At 43.6% G+C, this 23,504-nt stretch overlaps 1 protein-coding gene across 2 annotated transcripts in view; it reads left to right on the forward strand.

The window, feature by feature from the left end:
- rnf13 (ring finger protein 13) overlaps positions 1 to 23,504 on the forward strand; it is an 84,902-nt gene that overhangs the window by 21,556 nt on the left and 39,842 nt on the right. For both annotated transcript variants that reach the window (XR_013964519.1, XM_080770385.1), the window contains exon 4: positions 1,613 to 1,738. Coding sequence is in view for 1 of the 2 variants with exons in the window: in XM_080770385.1 (XP_080626511.1) it covers positions 1,613 to 1,738 (126 nt within the window). In the remaining variant the exon portion in view is untranslated. The remainder of the gene's footprint in view (positions 1 to 1,612; positions 1,739 to 23,504) is intronic.

Consider the following 23,504-nt stretch of genomic DNA (forward strand, 5'->3'; position numbering starts at 1 on the left):
AAACAGAAACACACTGAGAGAGACTGAGAGAGTGTGCTCACTCACCACGGCCTTGCCAGGGCTGTGTGTGAGTGTCTGTTGAAGTGCTGATGACAGCTCTAGTTGAGAACAAGAGTGCCAGATAGAGACTAGAGTGAGAGTGAACAAAAATGGACTGAAAGCAACGGAATGATAGAAATAGCTTAGGTAAACAGAGGGCAGAATGAGAGAACAGTCCCAGAGTCCCACATCAATAGTGTGCGCGCACGCACAAACACACACCGCCAAAGCCCCTGCTGTGATGCTGTTAGTTCTATATGAGGCGAGTTAGAAGTTTACCAAACAAATACAATATTACTTTGTTTCTTCTGTCTGTCTGTCGTCTTGATCTTTCTGTCTCTGACATTACTCCTGTCTTCATGACCTCCTGTCTCTCTCTCTCTGTATCTGTCTCTCTCTCTCTGTATCTTTCTCTCTTCTCTGTCTCTGTCTGTCTCCTCAATTTTCTTTCATCAGTCACTTAAAAAATGCTGCTGAAAACCACAGTCGGTTGTAAAAGGACAAAGATGGAGACTGTGGAGATGGCATGGCATTGTGGAAAAAATATTGGGTCTGAGGGGCTAACTCATCACATGTTGGTCCTCAAATGGCGATAATAATAAATAATGGACCTTGATATGAAGAAATACCACACAATCCACACTTTCAAAACACGGTGCGAAGTGACACCATTTGGGCTTGTAGGTCAATTTTTTTGCTATTGTTGAATTTGGTTCCTTAACCCATTTTTGACTGAAAAAAGGCTTCTAAATCCTAATAGTTTTCTGAAAAAAAACATGTTTTTATGTCAGTTGTGCTCAACCTTTTTCATGTCAAGGACCCCCAGAATTATCTCTATTGGGCCACGGACCCCCATCTCAAAATATGTTGTTCCAGGGAGGGACCCCCCACAAGCAAATATTTTAGTTAAAAATGTTTGCGCTGAAATACATACCGGTATTCAAAGATTTGCGCCACACTTTTCACAAAAAATAGGCTATGAGCTTGTATATGTATAACGTAACGCTTAAAACACCAAAAGGGGTTCCCGCCAAAAATGGGCATAGAACCATGAAGATGAAAGAATAATAATATTCCTCTTTTTTTCTGTTTCTTGCAAGGACATTATGTTCCTACAACAAAAAAGTACAACATGCACGCACACACACACACACACCCCCTCATCTCCAGTGGCAACGGAATATTTTGTATTCATAATGCATTTGTGATCATAATATATTCATGCTGTGTGCGTGTGCGCGCGTGTCGTATCGGCAGGAAGACAGTAGAGAGGTCTTTTATGATCGTGTGATTATTTTAGCTCGTATCTGAACTGATGAATATTTGGGTTGAAATAATACTAATAATTCAAAACAAAATATGGGAAAAAATAAAAGGGACCCATAAAAATGTGTATGTATTTTCTCACTATATTTCACACTTTTGCCTGACCCCAAATATATTGATCTGGTTCTCTTCTGGCCTATTAATGTATCATTCATTTTGGTGTCTTCTTGTCGAAAGCACAGCAGTGTCCTTATCTTGCACGGTCATCGTACTTGTTCAATAATGCGCCTCCTCTGACCTCACACAGGGCTTCCTGGTTGGCGCGCGGCCAGAGAATGCGTGCGAGCCCATCGAGCCGCCCCCGCTCAGGGACAACCAATCCAGCGGCTTCATCGTCCTCATCCGGCGCTTTGACTGCAACTTTGACGTCAAGGTAGGCTGCGCTGCGCACCGCTGCCCAGCTCGCTTTAGATACAATAACAGGAAGTGTCCGTTTCCTAAACACAACTTCCTTCACACAAGCATCCAGTTTGCCCTCTTCTCCTCTCCTCTCCCCTCTCTCCTCCTCCTCTCTCCTCTATACCTTTGCTCTCCCCTCCTCTATTCCCCCCTCTCCTCCCCTCCTCTATTCCTCTCCTCTCTCCTCCCCGCTACTCTCCTCTACCCCTCCTCTCCTCTATTCCTTTCCTCTCTCTTCTCCTCCCCTCTACTCCCCTCTCTCCTCTCCTCTGTTCCCCTCTCTCCTCCTCTCTCCTCTCCTCTACTCTCCTCTCTCCTCCCCTCTCTCCTCCTCGCTCCTCTCCTCTGCTCTCCTCTACTCCCCTCTCTCCTCTCCTCTGCTCTCCTCTCTCCTCTCCTCTACTCTCCTCTACCCCCCCCCCTCTCCTCTCCTCTATTCCTCTCCCCTCTCCTCCCCTCTACTCTCCTCTACCCCCTCCCTCTCCTCTTCTCCTCTCCTCTTTCATCTCTTCACTTGTTTCTCTTTGGTCCATTAACTCCCGCAGCAGTCTTGGTCTTTGTCCAGCAGTGGAATCAAATGTGAGTGTGTCAATGTAAATAAGACTGAATGATGTGCATTGCGAGTCGTCATGTTGGATGTCAGTGTATATGAAAGGCACAGTAGAAAGAAAGAAAGAAAGAAAAACAAAAGGAATTAATTATAATTATGGAGAATGGAAGGCTATGAGGAGAGACAGAATAGAAGAAGTGTGAGGGCTGAAGTAGAAAGGAGCGATATAGGCTTCATATGACAGACAGACAGACAGAGGTGAGTAATTGGTTGAAGAGGAAGGTATGCAATTTCATGACTTGCAGGTCTCTGTATCAATCAATTTCACTCCTCCTTTCTCTCTTGTTGCATTCTCTCTCTCTGTCTCTCTCTCTCTCTCTCTCTCTCTCCCTCTCTCTCTCCCTCTCTTTCTCTCTCTCTCCCTCCCTCTGTGGTCCAGCTTTGCCTTAAAAGGCATCAATTCAACACACACGCAAACACCCAAACACATACGTACAGGCCTGCAAGGACTATAGTAAGATAAGCAAATACTTTCATCAATCATATAATGTAACAACAAGGTACTAATGACATAATGCACTGACAGACAGGGTTAGGTGACTCGGTTAAAGTGAGTTTCAAATCTATTTTGTTGTACAGTCCCCAAATTATTTTGGGGGGGGGGGGGGGGGGGGGGGGTCCCCAGAATATTTTCTAAAAAATAAAAAAAATCTTTGTTTGCAACTGAATGGCTTGGAAATGTAAATTAAGAGTTTACATAGTACATGCATAAACTTACCTTAATGATTATTTATATCTGGTTTCAGTATTTATGATGCATATGTCCCCTAGGGTAGGTACCCTCACAAAAACATATAGTTTAATCCTTGTCTCTAAACTACCTCCCCTGGCCAGCTGGGGCGTCTGATGGAGGGGAAAGGAACTGGTCGGAATAACGTGTTCCTTCCACGCACCGGCCGGGGAACCGGCTTTCGCCTTTTTATTATTATTCATTTATATTTTGTGGAGGGACAGACAATAGGCTGACAGGTAATGGGGAGACGGGGGTGACATGCAGTAACTGGATTACCAGCCAAGGTGCCTGGACCGCTGAGCCACGGCCCAGGCCTTAACTATACATTTTAATTTTAATTATACCTCTAAAGAGGTATGGAACAGTGTTGCCAAGTCTGCTTATCATAAGCAACTCTGGTCTTGTCTTGCTGTATTGTAACTTCTAAATATCAGTAGTTGCGGGTTGCAGTGTTTTGTAGAGACAGTTGCTTAGTTTGGGCTTGTTTCCTAATGTTGTGTAAACCAGTGGATCTCAAACCTTTTCATGTCTGCGGACCCCTATCTGAGAATATTTTGTGTGCGTGTGTGTGTGTGTGTGACGTGTGTGTGTGTGTGTGTGTGTGTGTGTGCGCGCGCGCGCCGTAGCTCCATGCTAAATGTGCTTGTGAGCATCACTGTTAGTACAGCGTGTTACCTTCAGCCCCAGAGCTGACCTGGCAACAGTTCCTGGGCAATGGAACACAGCCAGTGGCTGCCGGTGTAACTGTACCCAGAGCAGACTGACACACACACTGTACACTACACACACACTCCACATTATGTAATGACAGTATTAAAAAAAGGACCAAGGACAGGGGGCGGGGTCACACTGTACAGGGGGCGGAGTGTGGTGTACAAAAGGTGTATGACTGTTTTTGTTTTGTTGTGTTTTAGCCCTTTTCCTCCACAATGTATTTGTCATGCCAGTGTGGCTTGTGAGGTGAGGCCAAGCGTCGCTCTGGGTGACCGAGTGTGTGCCGTCACAGTTGGACACAAGACAGTTGGCCGGCATCTCCTTTTTCATGTCAAGGCCGTTGTTTATTCAGCATTTGAGCCCACGGACCACCATTTGATGACATTTAGCCTCTCAGACCCAAGACTTTGAATATTTTGTTGTTGTTGCATACGATTTTGTCCACAATTCCATGTGGAATGTCCATGCCACTTTAATCAAAGTAACAATTAATTTGCAAATTTTTAAACTTCCTATAGAGATAGGGGGAAAAGTTCAGCCATCGGCGAGAGACTGAGTAGTGCTGCTCTTTAACCCATTTTGACCTGGGAACGATTCTACAAATGTCTTCTAAATCATGACAGTTCTTTATGTCAGTCGTTCCAAACATTTTCATGTCAAGGACCCCCAAGATTATATCTAATTGGCCGCCGACCCCCATCTGAAAATATGTTGTCCGAGGGACAAGAAGCAAAGATTCTTCTTGTTGTTGTCCGAGAAGCAAAGATTTGCGCCACATTTTCACGATTTTTCAAAAATAGCAGATCCACAAGCCCGTAGAGCTTGTAGATCTGCTATTTTTCAATAGCTAAAAGTATAACATAAATGCTTAAAACATCAAAAGGGGTTCCCTCCCAGAATAGATTAATGACTTATGGAAAGGAGCCAGCTTAGGTGGTTCCCGGGCCATCCTCATGGTACAGATGCCTCCCGAGCATCTCACTTGGGAGGCACTCCCTCGCTGGACGGTGTAGAGACCCTGGGGCAGACCAGGGGTCCACGTCCCCCTGGGAGGAGAGACCCTGGGGCAGACCAGGGGTCCATGTCCCCCTGGGAGGAGAGACCCTGGGGCAGACCAGGGCTCCACCCCTACTGGGAGGAGAGACCCTGGGGCAGACCAGGGGTCCACGTCCCCCTGGGAGGAGAGACGCTGGGGCAGACCAGGGGTCCACATCCCCCTGGGAGGAGAGACGCTGGGGCAGACCAGGGCTCCACCCCTACTGGGAGGAGAGACCAAGGGGCCAGCTATGCACTCCAATGTTGAAGCGCTGGGCCCTAGTGGTAAGAGGAAGGACTGCAGGCCGACCCGTGGATTCTTGACGAGGAAACCCCGTGCAACCGAGCGCCCAATGTAAAGCCCAGGTGCACTCTGGGTGCACTTCCGCATTTGGACACCAAAATTTGGTGTCCAAATGCGGAAGTGAAATGCTGAATCAGCGAAAAGACGGTACTTCCGGCAGCCTTCCGGGTGCTTCAAAACGCCACTGAGCAACTTCCACTGACATGAATAGCGGAGGGGGCGGAGCTTCGCGCTAGTTTAGTCTCTATCCTTTTAATACTCTATGGGAGAGACGCTGGGGCAGACCAGGGGTCCACGTCCCCCTGGGAGGAGAGAACCTGGGGCAGTCCAGGGCGTAGATGGTGGTGATTATACATCTCCAGAGTTCCAAATTGCCCTGGGAACACCTCGGGATCCCCCCAGGAGGGGAAGTGGGCTAATTTGTTCCTTTGGAAAGTGAAGGGATGTCTGGAGCTCTCTGCTGGAACTGTTGCACCCGGAGATCCAATTCTGGATAAGAGGTTGAAGGTGGATGGATGGATGGATGGAAAGCATAGTTTATCGCCTGAACCCAAACAAGCGCTTGATCATTCTGCATCAATGATGGTGATGCAGGCGTAATGTTGCTGTTTTGGCTTGGGAATAGCACACACATGCGTGCACACACACACACACACACACACACACACACACACACACACACACACACGCACGCACATGCACACGCACACTCACACTCTCTCTAGTGTCTAAAAAGTATTGATCACCTCTGAGCACACACACACACACACACACACACACACACACAGTGACGGGCTGTGTTCCCTCCAGAAGCTGTCGGCTGAACAAAGGAGTCATGGATTCCATCTTGGATAACTCCACAGTGTAGCGTTAGCTGTTAGCATCTGGCTATGAATGGATCTAGTACACACACACACACACACACACACACACACACACACACACACACGGATTTAACATGAGCAAGTGCTCATGTTATATCCGCTTATACATGCTGTCAAATAACAAGTAGTGGCATCTATGCGTGCGTGCGTGCAATACAAAGGTGAGTTTGAATGTGTATAGTGGAGGTGAAGGGATCAAGTGAAGACTGTTAATGGATGCTGAGAGAGAGAGAGAGAGAGAGAGAGAGAGGGAGATAATCTGGCATATCTGCTCCTTAGAAAAAACATCTCCCCTTAGAGAGAGACAGAAAGAACGAAATGGCAGAGAGAGAGAGAGAGAGAGAGAGAGAGAGAGAGAGAGAGAGAGAGGAGACTTCCTGTGTGTGTGTGTGTGTGTGTGTGTGTGTGTGCGTGCGTGTGTGTGTGCGCTTGTCCAAGCTAAAGGGGAGGCAGGAAACCCAACACCACCCCCTACCCCCCCCTCTTCTTGTGCACTCTTAAAGACCCCCACCCTCCCTCCATCCACACTCTGCCTGTGTAATGCTCCCTCTCTCTCTCTCTCTTTCTCCCTCTCTCTCTCTCACATGGATGGTAGAGAGTAAGGCAGACAGATCAACTGGTGCAGTAGATTTTCTTACTGCCCCGTGCCCCCCCCCCCCCCCCCTCTCTCTCTCTCTGGGCCACACATTTGCACGCACTCACACACTTGTATGAAATGGGTCATATGCATGAACCCTCGCACCCGTATAGAGGCTTTAGCCTTACATAACCATACATACACTAAGGTTACACAACACTACAGTCCAGTCCAGAGACATAGGAGCGACTATACCCTTTGTCTTTATGTCATATTACTGTCCCCCACTATGTGTACAGTTGGATTATTCTCTGTCCCCTGTTAATTTCAGCCTTGTTTTCCCCATATACCTGAATATAAGACTAATGCGTCTTGAAAAATGGGGGTCGTCTTATGATCAGAGTCGTCTTATATTCGATACAATACGGTGTATACAATACACTAGTATACGGCATATTTTGTTATGCTTATATCTCATCTTGTACTTTATCTAACCGTATATCACTAGAATTTCGTGCGCGCTACGCGGGCACTCAATCCCAGAGTTACTTTGCCACGCACTCCGCGGCAGAAATGCCGTGTTTGCATGAATGAAACTGTATGTAATCGTGCATCTATAAGTTCTAATCGTGTGTGGTGCTTCTTCGGGAGCCGGGACTGTGTGTGTGTGTGTGTGTGTGTGTGTGTGTGTGTGTGTGTGTGCATGCAATGCGAACAGCCGTGGTGGAGTTACAGGCGTGCGTGTGTGTGTGTGTGTGCATGCAATGTGTCAAGTAGCGAACAGTGTAATTGTTTCACTTCGGCAAAAAACAACTATTGACAAATAGTTGACATGTAAGTAACACGATCGCTGAGAGAGATATAGTTTATATACAGAGTTTTGGAGGAATAAGCAAAATCGAATTCCTGCCCTTCCTTGTTTGTGTTCTCCTGCGGGTCTCGGAGAGAGAGGGATGAAATTGCAGGCTCGCAAGGGGAGGGGCTGAGAGCTCTGACGACATGTTCACATCTTTTGGCGCTTTTCATTGGCTAGTGGCGCACATGTTCACATCTTTTGGCGCTTTTCATTGGCTACCAACTTCACAATTGTAATAATAGATTGCTGTCGAGTGGAAACCTGACAGATGGTGAAATACTCAGATCTACAAGCTCACAATGCTTTATATAATATAATATAATAGTTTTTTCATCTAATCATTAGATAATAGACACTGGGTGATTCTAATGTAATCCTGGGCGCTACACCTGGGGGGGGGGGAGAAGCGGGCTTACCTCATGCTTCCTTCTATGCATGAGTAGTCCAAGCTTTACCCGGCCGGACATCGCACGTTGAAGGAACACGTTATTCTGACCAGTTCCTTTCCCCTCCATCAGGCGCCCCAGCTGGCCAGGGGGAGGTAGTTTAGAGACCAGGATTACTGCATGTTTTTTGTGAGGGTACAAGGGGAGAACATGCAAACTCCACACAGAAAGGCCCTTTCGCCAACCCCTGCCTCAGGTATGGGCACTGATGACGCGGAGAAGGGAACACGCCCACAGCGTCCCCAGCGGGAATCGAACCCAGGACCTTCTAGCTGTGAGGCGACAGCACTACCGACTGTCCCACCGTGCCCCCTAGATCGACTTTTAGCTTGACACTCTTGTATGATGAAGTAGGGAGTTAACTCATTGGCTTTGAGCCCTTTATACTGATATTTCAAGACCCACAGACTATTTTTGTTCTATGACACTATTGTAAACACCAAATATCTCAGAAGGTAGACGAGAGTCTCTACACAGCAACGAGGTAGATGGCTTAAGTCTAAAAATATGCTGCCGTCACTGACACAGGAAGCAAGTGACCTGCAGCGTTAGTGCTTGACTTAAAAAAGTGTGTGTGTGTGTGTGTGTGTGTGTGTGTGTGTGTGTGGGAGTGTATGTGTGTGTGTGTGTGTGTGCGTGCATGCACGTGCGTGCGTGTGCGCGGTCCCCTGATGCTCAGTCAGCACCATGTGTTCTCATCAGCTGATGTGTTTTTACACTCACCTCCTCTCCACTTCCTGGAGTGCAGTTAAATTATGACCAATGCTTCCTGCCTCTCTGTCTCAGTATATTACCCCTCCCCCCACGCACACACACACACACACACACACACACACACACACAACATTCACTGAGGCTGACTAAGTGCGAGTCGACCGTTTGTGTGTGTGCGCGTGCGCGTGGATGTTGAGTCGTACAGAAAGATAGAATTTGGTGTGTGTTAATATGTAACCTTCTGTGGTGTTAACGGTCTAACAGACATCTCTAAAAGTGTAAAGAATGAAAGGGCACATAATGTGTTAATGAGTAGTGCTGCACGATTCTTGCTCAAACGTGAATCTCGAGCTTCCTCCACAATAATTGAGCTCACGATTCTCACCCGATTATACATTAATTTCCATTTATTGTCTTTAGTGTCTGTAGTTGCTGAACATCTCCACATCAAAATCTAAATGTGGCACCTGCAGCCGACTACAGACAACTCCGGCTTTAAACAGACAATATCAAAGTGCTTGACTCTCTTTAACGTCTCTCTTGTAGCAAAAACATACGAGTAACTCAAATTAGTTGGACAGCCAACTAGTGCTGCACGATTCTTGCTCAAATTCAGAAATTAGATCGCATGGGTGTCTGAATCCAGATCTCGATAATGAGCTGCTAGTGCAGTGGCGATGTCAGCTCTCAGCAGCGATCCGATCCTTCAGCTGCAAGAAGTGTGACAGGAGGTGAAGTGATAGCAATATGGTCCTTGAATCTGTGGAGTGGAGAGTTGTTGAAGATGGCTGCTTCAACACGTTTAATGGCATGCCCTACGTTTGAACTGTCCCCCTTCCCAATCAGTACTTCTGAGTGACACGGTGGCAACGCGCCATGTCGGCACAATGTCACACAGACCACTCTAGAGAAATGAAGATGTAGTGGCCTGCTCTTTTTGGTGAAGACCCTTTGTGTACAGTAGATAGAGAACACACCGAGAATGGTGCAACTCGTACAGTACGTCCGTCCGTTCCGCTACTGTGCAGCCTCAAATAATTATTTCCCCAAAATAATATGCATTTGTTACAATGCAAGATTTGTGTATTTAAAATGGTTCAATACCATTTCAAATGTATGACTTTTTCCACAATATAGTTAAGTAGCAGATATACAAGCTTGCGACACGTTTCATCGTATATACTGTAGGGTTAATACTGTGTGTGTGTGTGTGTGTGTGTGTGTGTGTGTGTGTGTGTGTGTGTGTGTGTGTGTGTGTGTGTCATGCGACCCATTTGCTCATTTTGGCCTTGTATCTCTGTTATCAAGTACGCATTTCCTCTCTGGAGAGAAAACATGTCCTCTGAAGTGACCAGTGTTTCGGCCTGACGGGAACTCCGGGGGGGAACTTCGAACATGGAAGTACAGAACATACACTACACAGCGATACATATACAACCACTGCCACATGTACAGCTCATGACTAGTGCTGTTGCCTCTCTTTCAGCGCACTCTCAGATGTTACTCTTAACACCCTTACTGCAAATACAATGTTACACACATAACACAAGACCACTGGTCCCCAAACTTTTTCACGTCAAGGACCCCCAAATTGACACTTATTAGCCCGCGGACCCCCATTTGAAGAGATATTCTAGGAACCCCCATAAGGGAAGATTTTTACGGCTCTATCAGTGATTCTCAACCTGTTTAATTTCAAGTTTGACCTGCAGACCCCCATGGCATTTATATCTCTGGAACCCCCAATTTATATTGTAAAATCAATGTTAATTTTAACGGGTCCATTGGTTCCATTTGTACACTCTCAGAGTTACAGACCCATGAGGGTTCCATTTAGCTGGGGACAATCTAACATCTTGTGTTCATTTTTTTCGTAAATAAAGCCTACTTTTTGCCGTCATTGAATTTGAACCCCTGAACAAGTAACAGGTTTTTGTTGGACATATGAGGTTTCCACCCGACAGAGACGGTATTATACACCTGATATTCCCACCCACCCAGACCCGTTAAGCAGTGCATTGCTGCAGCTGTGTGGTTGTGTGTGTTATCAGTGAACAGCCCCCCCTCCTCCCTGCACATTCAATAGGGCCCCCCCTCCTCCCTCCACGTTCATTAGGGGCCTTTTCTAATCACAGCCTGAGCCCTGTCTGTGAAACCCAGCAGCATTCCACTGACACACTGCACTGGAGCTTAGTGCCATTGAGACAGAGAGAGAGAGAGAGAGAGAGAGGGTGTTGTTGAGGGTGGGGTAGGTGGGTGGGGCGGGCTGAAGGGAAGGGGGAGAAAGAAGAAAGTGAGATGGGAGAAAGAGGAGTGGCAGAGAGAGGACATGAGGGAGAGATACAGGATGTGGGCAGAGTGCTGTGGCAGAGTTGTCGTTCGGGGCATGAGGGCATCGTGTGGTCCGATGGATACTGCAGAGATGGTTGGATGGAGGGGGGGCGGGGCAGACATTCAAGAGGAACATAAATGAGACAGTACATATACATGGCATGCAGTATGTTGTGTACTTACTTGCAGGTTTCTTTTTTTAAAGATGCAGCCTGGCGTTGTTAGCCTGACGGCCTGCAGAAGGCCTGTCTGCCTGCAGAAGGCCTGTCTGCCTGCAGAAGGCCTGTCTGCCTGGCAAGGTCACCTGACATCAGAACACAGCCAGGGCTATTCAACTCAGCCTGTCCAAAGAGACCGTCGTCCTGGATTTGGCCCTGGTTTATGTCCTATTTAAAAGAAAGAAAAATAGCCAAACTACATTGTGTCGCATTGTGATGTGTTTTGAGCTTTTAGATGGATGTGCATTTCTTTTCTCTTCTTTTTTTTGGGGGGAAACACCTCCAACGACATGCCCAAAAATAGGGATGCTATGTTACAGTGGTTTAGTTAGTGGAATGTTTTGCAGGGGGGGTTGTAGCACACACACACACACACACACACACACACACACAGGCCTCAGGAAAACATGACATTTACACAGTCAGACCGATGGGAAACAAATGAAAGAATCTGCATGCTATGAATATGGTTGTTGCTGTTGTGATCCTGTCTGGAGAGGAGTAGGACAGGAGAGGAGAGGAGAGGAGGGAGAGAGGGGGGAATTAGCGTTGGGATCATAGATATAAAAAAAAGCAAACCAGTCTGAACTCTGAAGTGAGTGGTGCTGTACTGCACTCGTGCTGTAGTCCTGTGTGTGTGTGTGTGTGTGTGTGTGTGTGTGTGTCCAGTGGTATTAGCGAGGTGTTTTAGTTGTTCATGCTTGGAAACGGGGCACGCTGCGCCGCTGCCACTCAAGTGACGACTGGCCAATCACACCGCGTCTTTTCCGGGTCTTATCAATTAAATCCAAGGGAGCTTCATTGGCATGAGAAAACAAACGTTTGCATTGCCTCTGAATGGCCTTCGGATCGTACCCTTCCATCACCATGACGCACGCGGAGGCTTGGCAAGCTTCCGCTATGCTCCGCAAGGAATCTCGGGGAAAGCTTTCCTGCTCTCGAGAAGCACGAGCTTTATCTTTTTATGTCCATGGCTGGGATACGGAATCGGAGGAGCTGGATCCAACACACTGAGGAAAACGGAATCGGTTCCATCACATTTGGAAGCGTTTATATACACAATGGTGATGCAGTATAATGCACACACGCACATTAAAAGGGGGGATGGGGTAATTGCTGATGCTATCAATGGTCTGTCATCATCACGAGCTTCATCATTTGATGAGTTTATTCATCATGTTAATTTTAACGAGCATGCATTGACACAGTGTCCTCCCAGAACAAACACATAGCACACGTTAGCACACACACTGTGTGCCGTTTAGGTATGTAGGTTTTGAAGTATTCTCTGTGTTGTTGTTGTGGTATGAGACGACTCTGATTATAAGACGACCCCCATTTTTCTAAACGTATTTTTGGTTATTTTTAGGATATTTCGTTTGAAAAAAAAAAAAACGTTGTCTTATATTCAGGCCAATAGAGTGTATCATGATGGTTGCAATCTGCAGTGCTGGCTGGGGGAACATACACCCACAAAGTAGAGTGTGTGTGCATGCGTGCGCTTGCACAGTGCATTGCGTTGGTGGGGCCTTTCGTAGAGGCTTTGACATTTAAACAGCTCTGACTCAACTGGAAAACTCTGAACATTGTCAGTTTTACACCCTGGCCGACGGCTCAGACCAACCTGCTGCCTGCTACTGGATCCATATGGCTCCCACGTTACCATCCATATGGTTCACTTGATTTATGGCTCTGGAAGGGTTAGTCAGGAGCACAGACACACAGCTTAGTTGACCATAAAAAAAGATTGTCAGACAAATAATTGCGATAAAACGATTGTATTGTGTTTTTTGGCCAAAAAAAAGCACAGCACAGATTTGACATAAGTTAAATATGCAAAGAAGTTACTGACATATTAAATAATGTTATACTTAAAAAAAGGTAGCTGAAATAGCTGATCTACAAGCTTACAATGTGTCACAAAGTGACATGTAAGCTTGCAGATCTGCTATTTCTGCTTCTGAAAAATGTGACGGTTATGCAAAACAAATTATGATTATCTCAAATAATTGCAATTAGAAGATTATGTAATTATCGTGACGGGGCCGCCCTAGCACGGACAGACAGGTTACTGTACCCTGCCATGCAATGTACTGTAGCACTACAGGCACATTAAAAATACAACAAGGCAGCGTTGAAAACATCCCCACACTGCCTGCCCTGCTAGTGATCCGTCCTGCTGCCTTTAGTGAGGGCACTGGAACTGTGTCATTCCTTTTACACCACTCAGTAGTACAACTGCAGGAGAGTTCACAACCCACTTTACGCAAGAGAAAGAAAAGAAAAAAAACAAGAAACTACATTCCCCCCCTTTTTTAAAAAGCTCCCAACACAAAAAAGTTAAAATATGCTCCCATGGCCACCGGCTGGTTGTGAACGTCTCTGTTGTGTGGTAGTAGTCACACTGGATCCGTTTTTATTTAGTCTTGTGTAAAGAACACTGTCTGTACAGTAACATGCACGAGGTGACTGAGTTCACTCTCCTACCTCCGCTCTACAGGCCAAGGACACAATGGAAACATTCCTATGACATTCCTTAAAGCAGTCGTTCCTAAACTTTTCTTTTTTAGCTTGGAACCCAAAACTCTTATTTTTTTTGTTTTTCGGGGACCTAAATTAGTGAAAGATAATCGATCTCAAAGCTCACAATGCAGTGTTTTGGGTGAACTGTTGCTGGAGGGAACCCTCCCTCCCCCCCACCCACAAAAAACTAAACGTTTTAGGAAAAAGAGCAGCTGATAGTGAAGTAGCTTAGTGGAAAAACCATGATCTTGGACTTCAAGTCATTTCCAAATGTGTGCGACTTTTTTCATAGAAGCCAGCTTGTCTTCTTAAAATATAAAAAAAGTATAAATCCACCACTGTAAGTCGGTCCATGTATGAACGGTGCCTGAGGCGCGGCCAGCAGTGTTATTTAACCGAGACCTCGTGTGCCTTCATGATGTAGTTAAACATTATCTAATCTCCTCTGGCCTCAGAGCAGGAACTCCCAGTAGGTGTCTGTCTGTCTGTCAGTCTTGTCTGTCAGTCTGTCTGTGGTCGCCCAGGGGGATAACGTCACGCATTTAACTCTGCTTCCCTCTGTTGCGCCATCCTGTGAGAGGGTTATCTAATAGTCCAATAAACAGGCTGTACACTCAAAATCATGGATTCACACGATCTGGCATTTATTGATTGCCCGTAATTATCTCAAATTGAATGGTCATGTGATATACATATGAACAGCAAATACACATATGAAAGCAGATACGACCTGTATACATCACGAATCAGATTCGATCATATCAGTCCGCAGATCGAAGGGCCCCTCGAAGCACAGTGCCGACGCGTGTCGTCCCCATGGAGAATTCTGACGTGGCACTCTTTTTCCCCACACTATATAGAAAATCGCCCTGTCACTCTTGTGACCTTGCTGCATGAGCACAGCCCCTGCACACTCTTAAAGTAATGGTGCTTATTTAAGAGGTGCGAAATATCCCAACAGCCTCCCTTGGTCAAGACCTGTCATTGACCACACCAATCAATTTGAAGTAGCCAATTAACCTAATGTTATCATACGTACGTTCGAGGGTCACACCAATCTAGGGACTGTAGACTGTATTTAAGGGTTAGTGGTGGGCAGACATTGAATTCCAAAAGATGAAAAATAAAAAAGTTGACACTTAATAATCAGTTCAATCATACGAATAGAAGTACATTGCGTCACTTATGAAAATCAACTCAGTCATGAATCACATTGTACATGTCAAACTTCTTGTAGTATTGTCAGTCATCATTTTTGAAGCCTCGTGCCAGTGGACACTGGTGAATAGGAAAACCTGTGGAAAAAACTGAAACAGTAAAACCACTTATTTCTAGGCGAAACCTTCACTAGGGAATTCATTTTGTCCCTGCCATTTAGCTCTGGTCCATTTCCTGCACAATGAATGACATTTGTGAACAAATATGGGCATTTTTACATTCCCCAATGGGAAATCTGAAAAGAAAACATGTTATCGAAAATTGTTCTCCTGGTTGCCCTTGGGGGGCAGTGTTCACGCGCAAAAGTGGGATGGGCAATTGTTTTTTTTTATTTGCCCCTCCCTTCTGTTGGGTGCAATTGTTATGATCATCGCGAGTCACAACGCGACGTATAGGCCATAGTGTTCCCGCCTGTGAGGGGAAAGACATGGGGGGGTTTGTTCTAGTCTTCCAGCCAGAAACTAGGCTCGCGTCACGCATTCGAAACAGAGAGATGCATGTCTCTGCTCCGAGGTTGAAGAGCTCTGTCAAGCTCTGATGCTGGAACGCTTCTCGTCCCGCAGCGTCCGCAGGTCCGCAAGCCTTTCCAGGTGGAAGTTGTTGTGGAATCACCCCTGGTGTTTGCGTATATGAACTCTGCATGGCATACTCTCTGATTCCCATTCATCTGTGTGGAAACAAACTCAAAGAAAAGTTCCCCTCCCCCTTCCTCGACCGTATATCTCCTTTTTCCCTAAACATAATATTCTATAACTCCTGGTGTGTCTAATATTCGAATATTTGAATTTATACTCCTGGTGTGTCTAATATTTGAATATTTGAATTCATAACTCCTGGTGTGACTGTGCGCGTTTTCATACTTACCCTTTTGTTGAGGGACACACAACAAGGACAACAGAGATAACAGAAGCACACAACATTCTTTTTGCCTGCAGTATAATCATTCAAGACAGTTATGGTGATTGGGTTTTTTGCATATGTTAGTAAGTTAGTTATTTAAGTCGACTTCGGTTTGATTGACATACACCCAGAATCACATATTTAAATCGACTTCGGTTTGATTGACATTACACAGAATCACATATGAATGCATTTAGTATCAATAAAACAGAACCTTCCTGTGCCAGGCCAATTGACATTATACTTGGCCTTCTTCCAAGGATGCCCCCTTGGAACAGATTGGTCATCCTACCCAATGACTTGTTGAACCCAACCAGGTGTCCCTCCTGGATATGAACTTGACACTTTGTGGTCCATGGGGGGGTCTTAATTTGGTCTGTAGTCCCCTTAAGTAACATTTGGACAGTCTGGGTCTGGTGTTGCATACCGACCTTGTATGTGAGTGTCGTCCGTGCTGTTGCCCTGTGGGACTGTTATGTTTTACACTTCACACACACTCAGACATTGACATCCAAAAGTCCCTGCTCCTGTGGAGAATTATTAGGGAATTTATTAGGGTTATGCTCTCTCCCTCCTTCATGTGACATTTTGTATGACACATTAAAACATATTTTTGACATTTAAGTCTTTCAGACCTCCCTCCTAGTCCGTGGACACTTCCTGTGGGCAAATTTGTTAGTTACTTTTGATTAAACATTTTGGCAAGTAATTCATCTGTTGGGGGGAATTGGTTATTTGATTCAACCCAAACCTTTAAAACCAATTGAGCTTCCTGCATGCTCTCTGTCCCTCCTAGTGCCCAGTGTAGGCCAGAATGGCCCTTGATTTTGTTCATTATTTTATTGTGTGCCATATTATATATTAATTTTTATAGTTGGCTTACATTGATAGACCCTTTTATTGCTCATTTTATAACTGTCACTTATTTATATTGACCCCGTGTTTTGTGCTTTTATTTTAGTTTCCCCTTGTCTTTATAATGACCCACCCCATACCAATCGGCTCCCACCTAATTTTCCCGCTTGGTCTGCTGCAGACCCTTAAATGTATTTGTTGTAGTCAACAACTGTTTGTATTTGTATTCAGGCAATTATTCTCATTAATTAATTCTCTGTATTTTGGATCCCCGAGGGAACATTTTCTTCCCCGAAAATAGCCGCTCTACCTGCTGCCGTGTTGACATGGCATTCCCTGTTACGCCCCAGTTGCGCATCCTTGGTCGTTAATGGTTCGACGTGCATTCATACCACACACAAACACTCCCCGTTGTTAATAGTATGAAAGTCTATGGTGCTGCTCTCCTGCCTCAGCCTCCCCCGTAACCCCTACGGCTTTGTGCCCAAAGTTCACAGGTGTCGTATATTATAAGTAGCCCACAACTAATCTAATTAAACCATAGAGAAATGAGCTCTCTAAAGCAAACTTCCGACTGTACTGTAGTGAAAACCCTTGTCAAAGCATTAGATCGGTACTGACTGGACGCAGCCAGCCAAGACTCCCTATTTCATTGACAACATGACACATTCAAGACTCCAGACACAACATTACAGTACAGAATTTTTCCCAAAATGGTTCAGCTCCATTGCTACAAGAGCATTTTTGATATGCAATAACCTACATGTTTTCACTTAAACTCTGCTATTCCAATGCCAGTACATAATAACTTGACATAATCACACTCTGTGATTCCCAATAAATGATAAAAATAAAAAACATTGATCCGCCAGAGTTTAACTACAATAACACATATCTCTTGATATCTCTAGGAAACTACCTCATTGACTCTTAATCAGGCTACTTATGGCTCAATTGATCTCTAACTACACGACAACCCCACCTGAGGCCTACCAATTCATGTTGAAAACAAACGCGATTCCCCACTGCTCCCAGAACAGTATCACCGGACAACCACTAATCTCCCGGTCAGGGCGCCTGTACATACAAAACCATGTTTGACTCACTCCACCGTACCACCATACAACTAGAACGGGCACTTACTTTTGAAATTTGGCATTTTTTCATTCATATCAATGGGGAAATTTTATTCACTCATAATTTTAATCTCAATTGAACTATAGCACATTTCTCTTAACAAAATACAAGCATACCATTCCTTTTGAAGCCGGCCAATTGCCTCCTGTCTGCTTATAAGTCAACTTTCTCCCAGAAGCATAACCTCACAGATTGTGCGTAAGCACCTACTTATTTATTCAATATTTTCGTTTATTCACTTATAATTGTCCTCTTCGCACGTGGTGACTGACCTCATTTTATACTATACTGATTAATCTAGAGAAGAGTTCTCTAAAACAAGCCAGAGACTGTAGACCAGGGTGCCCCAATTAGCGACCCCCCGGGCCATCTGCTTAATGTGTCCGTTGACACTTGTGGGACATTAATTTGAGATCGTTATTTTGTGCCTCCTCTTGTTGCTTACTTGGGAAATTATTAATCTTTATATCAACAAGTACTCTGTGCTAATCGCTAACTGACTCCTAAACAAAAACACCACACATTTAAACTTTACAGGGCTAGTCCTTTCTAATTATACTTTGTCTATTTCAGAAGGTTAAAAAAATTAAAAAATCACACCCATGTGAAATGAGGGGCGCACTCATTGTCCAAATTGTCCATCCATGGCCATTTACTGTTTTTTATATACAAATTTAGGTTCTGCCTTATGTCCCGGCCCTCCAAAATAGTGAACGCATAATTTATATTTTTCCCATTTTGTTTTCTTGCATTCTGTTTTTTTTTCTCTGCTCCAATATCTATATATGAAGCAACCTCCCTGGCTGGCTGGCTGCCCCCCTAACCATAGTGTTCCTCGTTCCCATGCCCTGTGACCCCATGCCGCCCCAATCAGTTACAGCTGTCAATGGACCATACTTCGAACAGACAAGCCTAACCCCATGTCAATCATTGGAGCGTGACACCGCTCAAAACTGGTCGAAGTGGTTTTTACTACGTGCTACACAGTGTAATACGTTATTACAATAATTGTGGCCCTGGATCGAAACTACTATTAGTCTTATCTAATCAAAACAAATGGTTGGCACAGTTGACGGAACGAACCCGACAGGGTTTTACTCTCTCCAGATACTTTAATTCTTTCTAATTTATTCACTTATTCTAGTGTTATGCAAAAATTGTACTCCTCCATTTAATATTTATATGACTTCACTTGGGTGTGGTTACTTATTAATTATGTCAACTTGTCACTGAAATAGCCTGAACGAGACAACTACACTATAAGTGTATGACCTTATGAGCCTATAGCCCTTTCCAATTGTTTCCAGTTAATGAGTATTATATGAAATCATTACTCAAAGTAAATGTAGACCAATGTAGTATTTTTTCTTAATATTTACTCTTATTTGATTTTCCAGTTTATTCTATCCCTTAAGTATTGGACACTTTGGAGTTCTGTTCCAGTCATCTGATGACACTTACATTTGTTATTCTATGTTATCTCACTTTTCTGTTTGCTTATGTTGTAGCTGCGTACCCCTCACCTATGTTCGCTTATTGTTTTCTGCACTTTTATGCTGTAATCCCTGACCTATAATTTTTACGCTTATTAAGAGATTGGTGGAACACTACATTGACACAACTCGTGTATTTTTAATATCACTTAATTAATATTTATTTTGCTGAACGTACCCCCCCCCTCAGTTCCATAAATGTATTTCATGAAGTACGTGTATCTCTCCTAGATACTGTATAGGCCTAATAAAGGGGAGGGATAGGGGGATGATTCTCTGTTCAAACAATTACTCTACACTATATTTTTGCACACATTACTTTTGAAAATACATATATTTTTGATTGTGGTACTTTAATTACACATTATTAGCCTTTTTTTTTTTTTTTTTTTTTTTACCACTTATTTAGTTGTCTTCTCACTATTACATAAGCTCTCCAATGGGGTGTATTGTTTAGAAACTTCCGCTTTCTGCATAATCCACTATTTTACTATATGATTTCCTCATTAAAATAATTAACTTAATATATTCTATATATGGCATTTCCCTTTGCTGGAGGGTTGGATGACTCAAGGTGTGAGTATTGTATCTGTACTAATGTTGCCCATACATACGCAATCTCGCCTCATTTACAATTTGTTATGCTAGTGTGTAATTCCACACACAACTGCGGCAGGTCCAATATTTGATTTTAAATGGCTTTGGGCCTATAACTTGGGCAGAGGGGTGCGGGCATCGCACCCCTGGCCCATGACCTTGAGCAGTGTGGTCAGTGTCTTTGTGAGTGACTCCCCAGCACCCGGAACAGTTCTTTTCTCCATAGCAGGTGGCATATAGCAGTCTGGCGGCTGTGTGTGGCTGCCCCTTTTTACCCCGTGCCGCACGGCCAATTCAATGTCTCTCGGCAAGTGGCCCCCCCAACTCTGGAACAGCGGTGGTGCCCTTGTGCTGGCTGGTTGCTGCAGTAACATTCGGCAACAATGTCTCTTTGGTGGAACTGAGTGTACAACTGTCTCTGGAGATACGATAGGCTCGTGCATATGGAATCAAATATCCTCCCACCTTTTGTTGTTGATGATTTTGGACTAAAACATTCATGCAGCTTCCTTCCTGGTCCCATGTTTTCTTTTTTTATGTTGCTGGCTTGCAACATTTCTATGCTACATTAGTACAACTACAAATCACACTCTGTCTTTCCTATAATGTGAGCTTCTCACCTTGATGGTGGAATGGGGGTTTACTAGCAGATAGCGTCTAATACCACATCAATCAATTGGATTCGGGGGAGATTAATGTCTTAGTTCGATCAACCTCCTGATGAAAAGAAACTAAAATAATAAACTGGAGAGGGCGATGTTCCTATATTAACTCAATTTAAGGTCAAATGGTGAACTGTTTACAGGGAGGGATATTCCAACTTAGGGGAACTATGAATCAATTAGGAAATTAAATTTTAAATTTCACTTAAAATGGGATACTTCCGTTTAAGTAATATATGTAATGGGCCCAGATCTTATTATGGAATGGAATGGATAAAACCTTTTTATTAAAAGTAAAATAAAAGTCAATTGAGTCATATGTCACCTACCTACCCGTCAGGGTAAGCGAGCAATCAGTCCATGTCCTGTAGCTATCATTTTCCTACCGTCAGGGCTGAGGGAATAGCTAGTCAACATATCTGTCTACTGTTAGTAGAGGAACATGGTCTATGTTTCAGTCAGTCAAAATAAAATTAGTAAATATTAACTCAAATCAAATCAAAATTCCCTATATTTTATTCACTATAGGGGAGAAGGGATGATTAATCTGACCTTATGTGTCTACATTTGAAACTAATCACCATTTGGTGCATTGGTTGCCCATTATATTTCACTTGTGGAAAGTAAACGCGTATATTTCCTTAGCTCAATTAAGTACAATCTTGGGATCTTTAGATAGTAGTTTGAATATTGCCAATGGTTTCAACCCCTTACTTCCACTTAATTCCACTTAATTTGAAACACTTCACTTATTTTTGCAAATATCCATTATCCCGGCCGTCTGAGCTTGTGGATCAACTCACTTAACACTAATTTTAAATAATATCTCCCTTAGGCATTCTACACAATTCTTATTTTTTACACAAGTCTTATTTTTTACTTTGAGTAATTTGATTACCGAACAGGGCAGGGCACTTCTACTCTAGTGCATTTAATTCGCTTACTTGTGTACTTTCATTAAGTATTTTGAATTCTGGACTTTATATATATATACTTTAGTGGCCTTTGTATGTATTACACTTTGGAACAATTGAGTACTTTTTGTCCCCCCCCCCGTCAAATACCTTTTCAGTTGTGGAAAGTACCTCAACGTATCTTGAGTATTTCCCTTATAGTTTAGAGTTTAGAGTTCCTAATTTATCTTTGGTCATTATTACAAAACATGTATTGCTTCTCCCTTTCCGCACACTGAGTCCCACTACTTTTAATACTTTGAGTGTTTTATTTTATTTTATTTTGATTTATTTATTTATTTTTCCTCCACTTAGTTGCACCTATGGTAAAATTTGACCCGACACAAGCTTACAACATGCATGTGAGCAATGCCTACAAAGTAGTTTTTTTCTGGGTGGTGTAACCCCCATATTCTAACCAGGGTACCAGCATCTAATCTAATTGAGTAGGGCTAAAATATGCTGTTCATGGACATACAGTTTTTTATCACTTATCTAATCGCCTCCATTCGGAAACATTACTAACCCGTTTTTTCTAAATTATGATAACGGCCAGTTGCCATTTTGTCCTGATGTACACTATTCAAGGGGGAGTTTCACTTTTTTACTGGGGGCAAGTGTCTGTCACATAAGTAGTGTCATCTTTTGGGACACAGTGTAACTATATTATCCATTTTTTCCTTCTACACAATATTTTATATTCCCTGTGGACACAATTTACAGGGAAGGCCAAAATCAGTCCCTGTATTTTCCACAGTGACTTACACTTCAAAGACAACACCACAACCCTGCCCACTTTTACTGACCCACAATATCCCCTTATTGAACAAACGACAGGCCTTCAGTCAAGGCCTCCCATCTTCTGCCTAAAAGTTCACTTTCTCACCACTGCCCAGACACAATACAATGATCATCTGTCTAGTCTATGACATGAGAACATTTAAACTATATAACATAACAACCCCAACAGTGCTCAGTTAACAACTCTCACCAAACAACCAAACTATGACATGAGTCTCACTCAAACCTCATCCACACACACCCACGCACGCAGCGACCAAGCGTGAGAGTTGGCGACCAAGCGTTCTGTCCCCTTTTAAATACTCTAACCTAATCATACGTCACACCCCCCTTTACCTCTCTCTTATGGAGGGAGGTATTACCAATATTAAACCCTTACAATATAAATTTTAATGTAAACCCCGCTTCTTAGGCTACAGTGTTTTATTTTATTTTAGTCCGGTTTAAATGTATTGAATCCCCTGGGGTTTTCCCCTGACCTGAATTAAACCACCCTCTTTATTCTTGACCTTTTGTGATTTGTTCACAAAACTACAACGCAACGTCGACCTTTGCCCTTGATAGTATTGCTACCCCCAGGCTGTAGGCTATTACATATTATGGTTTCACGTAAAAGGTCTATTTCACATTGGTTAACACCTAATTACCTACAGGAATAAAAATTTAAAGCAGTAGGCTGTTATCGGGCCACTATGTGCCATTATTTATTTTTTTCGTAATTATTATTACTATTATTATTATTATTATTATTATTATTATTATATATTTTCTTTTTCCCATTTGTAGCTGATATCTACAATTTCACACAACCTTTGTTTACACAACATTACCCACTTCCCTGGACCTCCGTTATCTGACTCCATCTTCCTCTCTCTCTGACTAATTTGTGTTCCTCATGTCACTATCTCCTGTCTGCCACACGGAGTATTTTTATTATTATTATTATTATTATTTTTACTTAATTACAAAATATTTTTTGTGCTTCCACATATGCGCGTGCGTGCACACACACACACATGCTTGGCCAATATTATAACCGACATTCACCAGCACCCATAATAATATATGTGCAAGTCACTTACAAAAGAAAATAATCAAAAATGTACAGTTATTTTTATAATTTTTTATATTTTTTATGGATCCCTTTTTCTCTTTTGGTCATGACCACCTCTGTCTTCA

This window comes from Protomyctophum bolini (assembly GCF_963924005.1).
Source record: "Protomyctophum bolini genome assembly, chromosome: 8".
NCBI lineage: Eukaryota > Metazoa > Chordata > Actinopteri > Myctophiformes > Myctophidae > Protomyctophum > Protomyctophum bolini.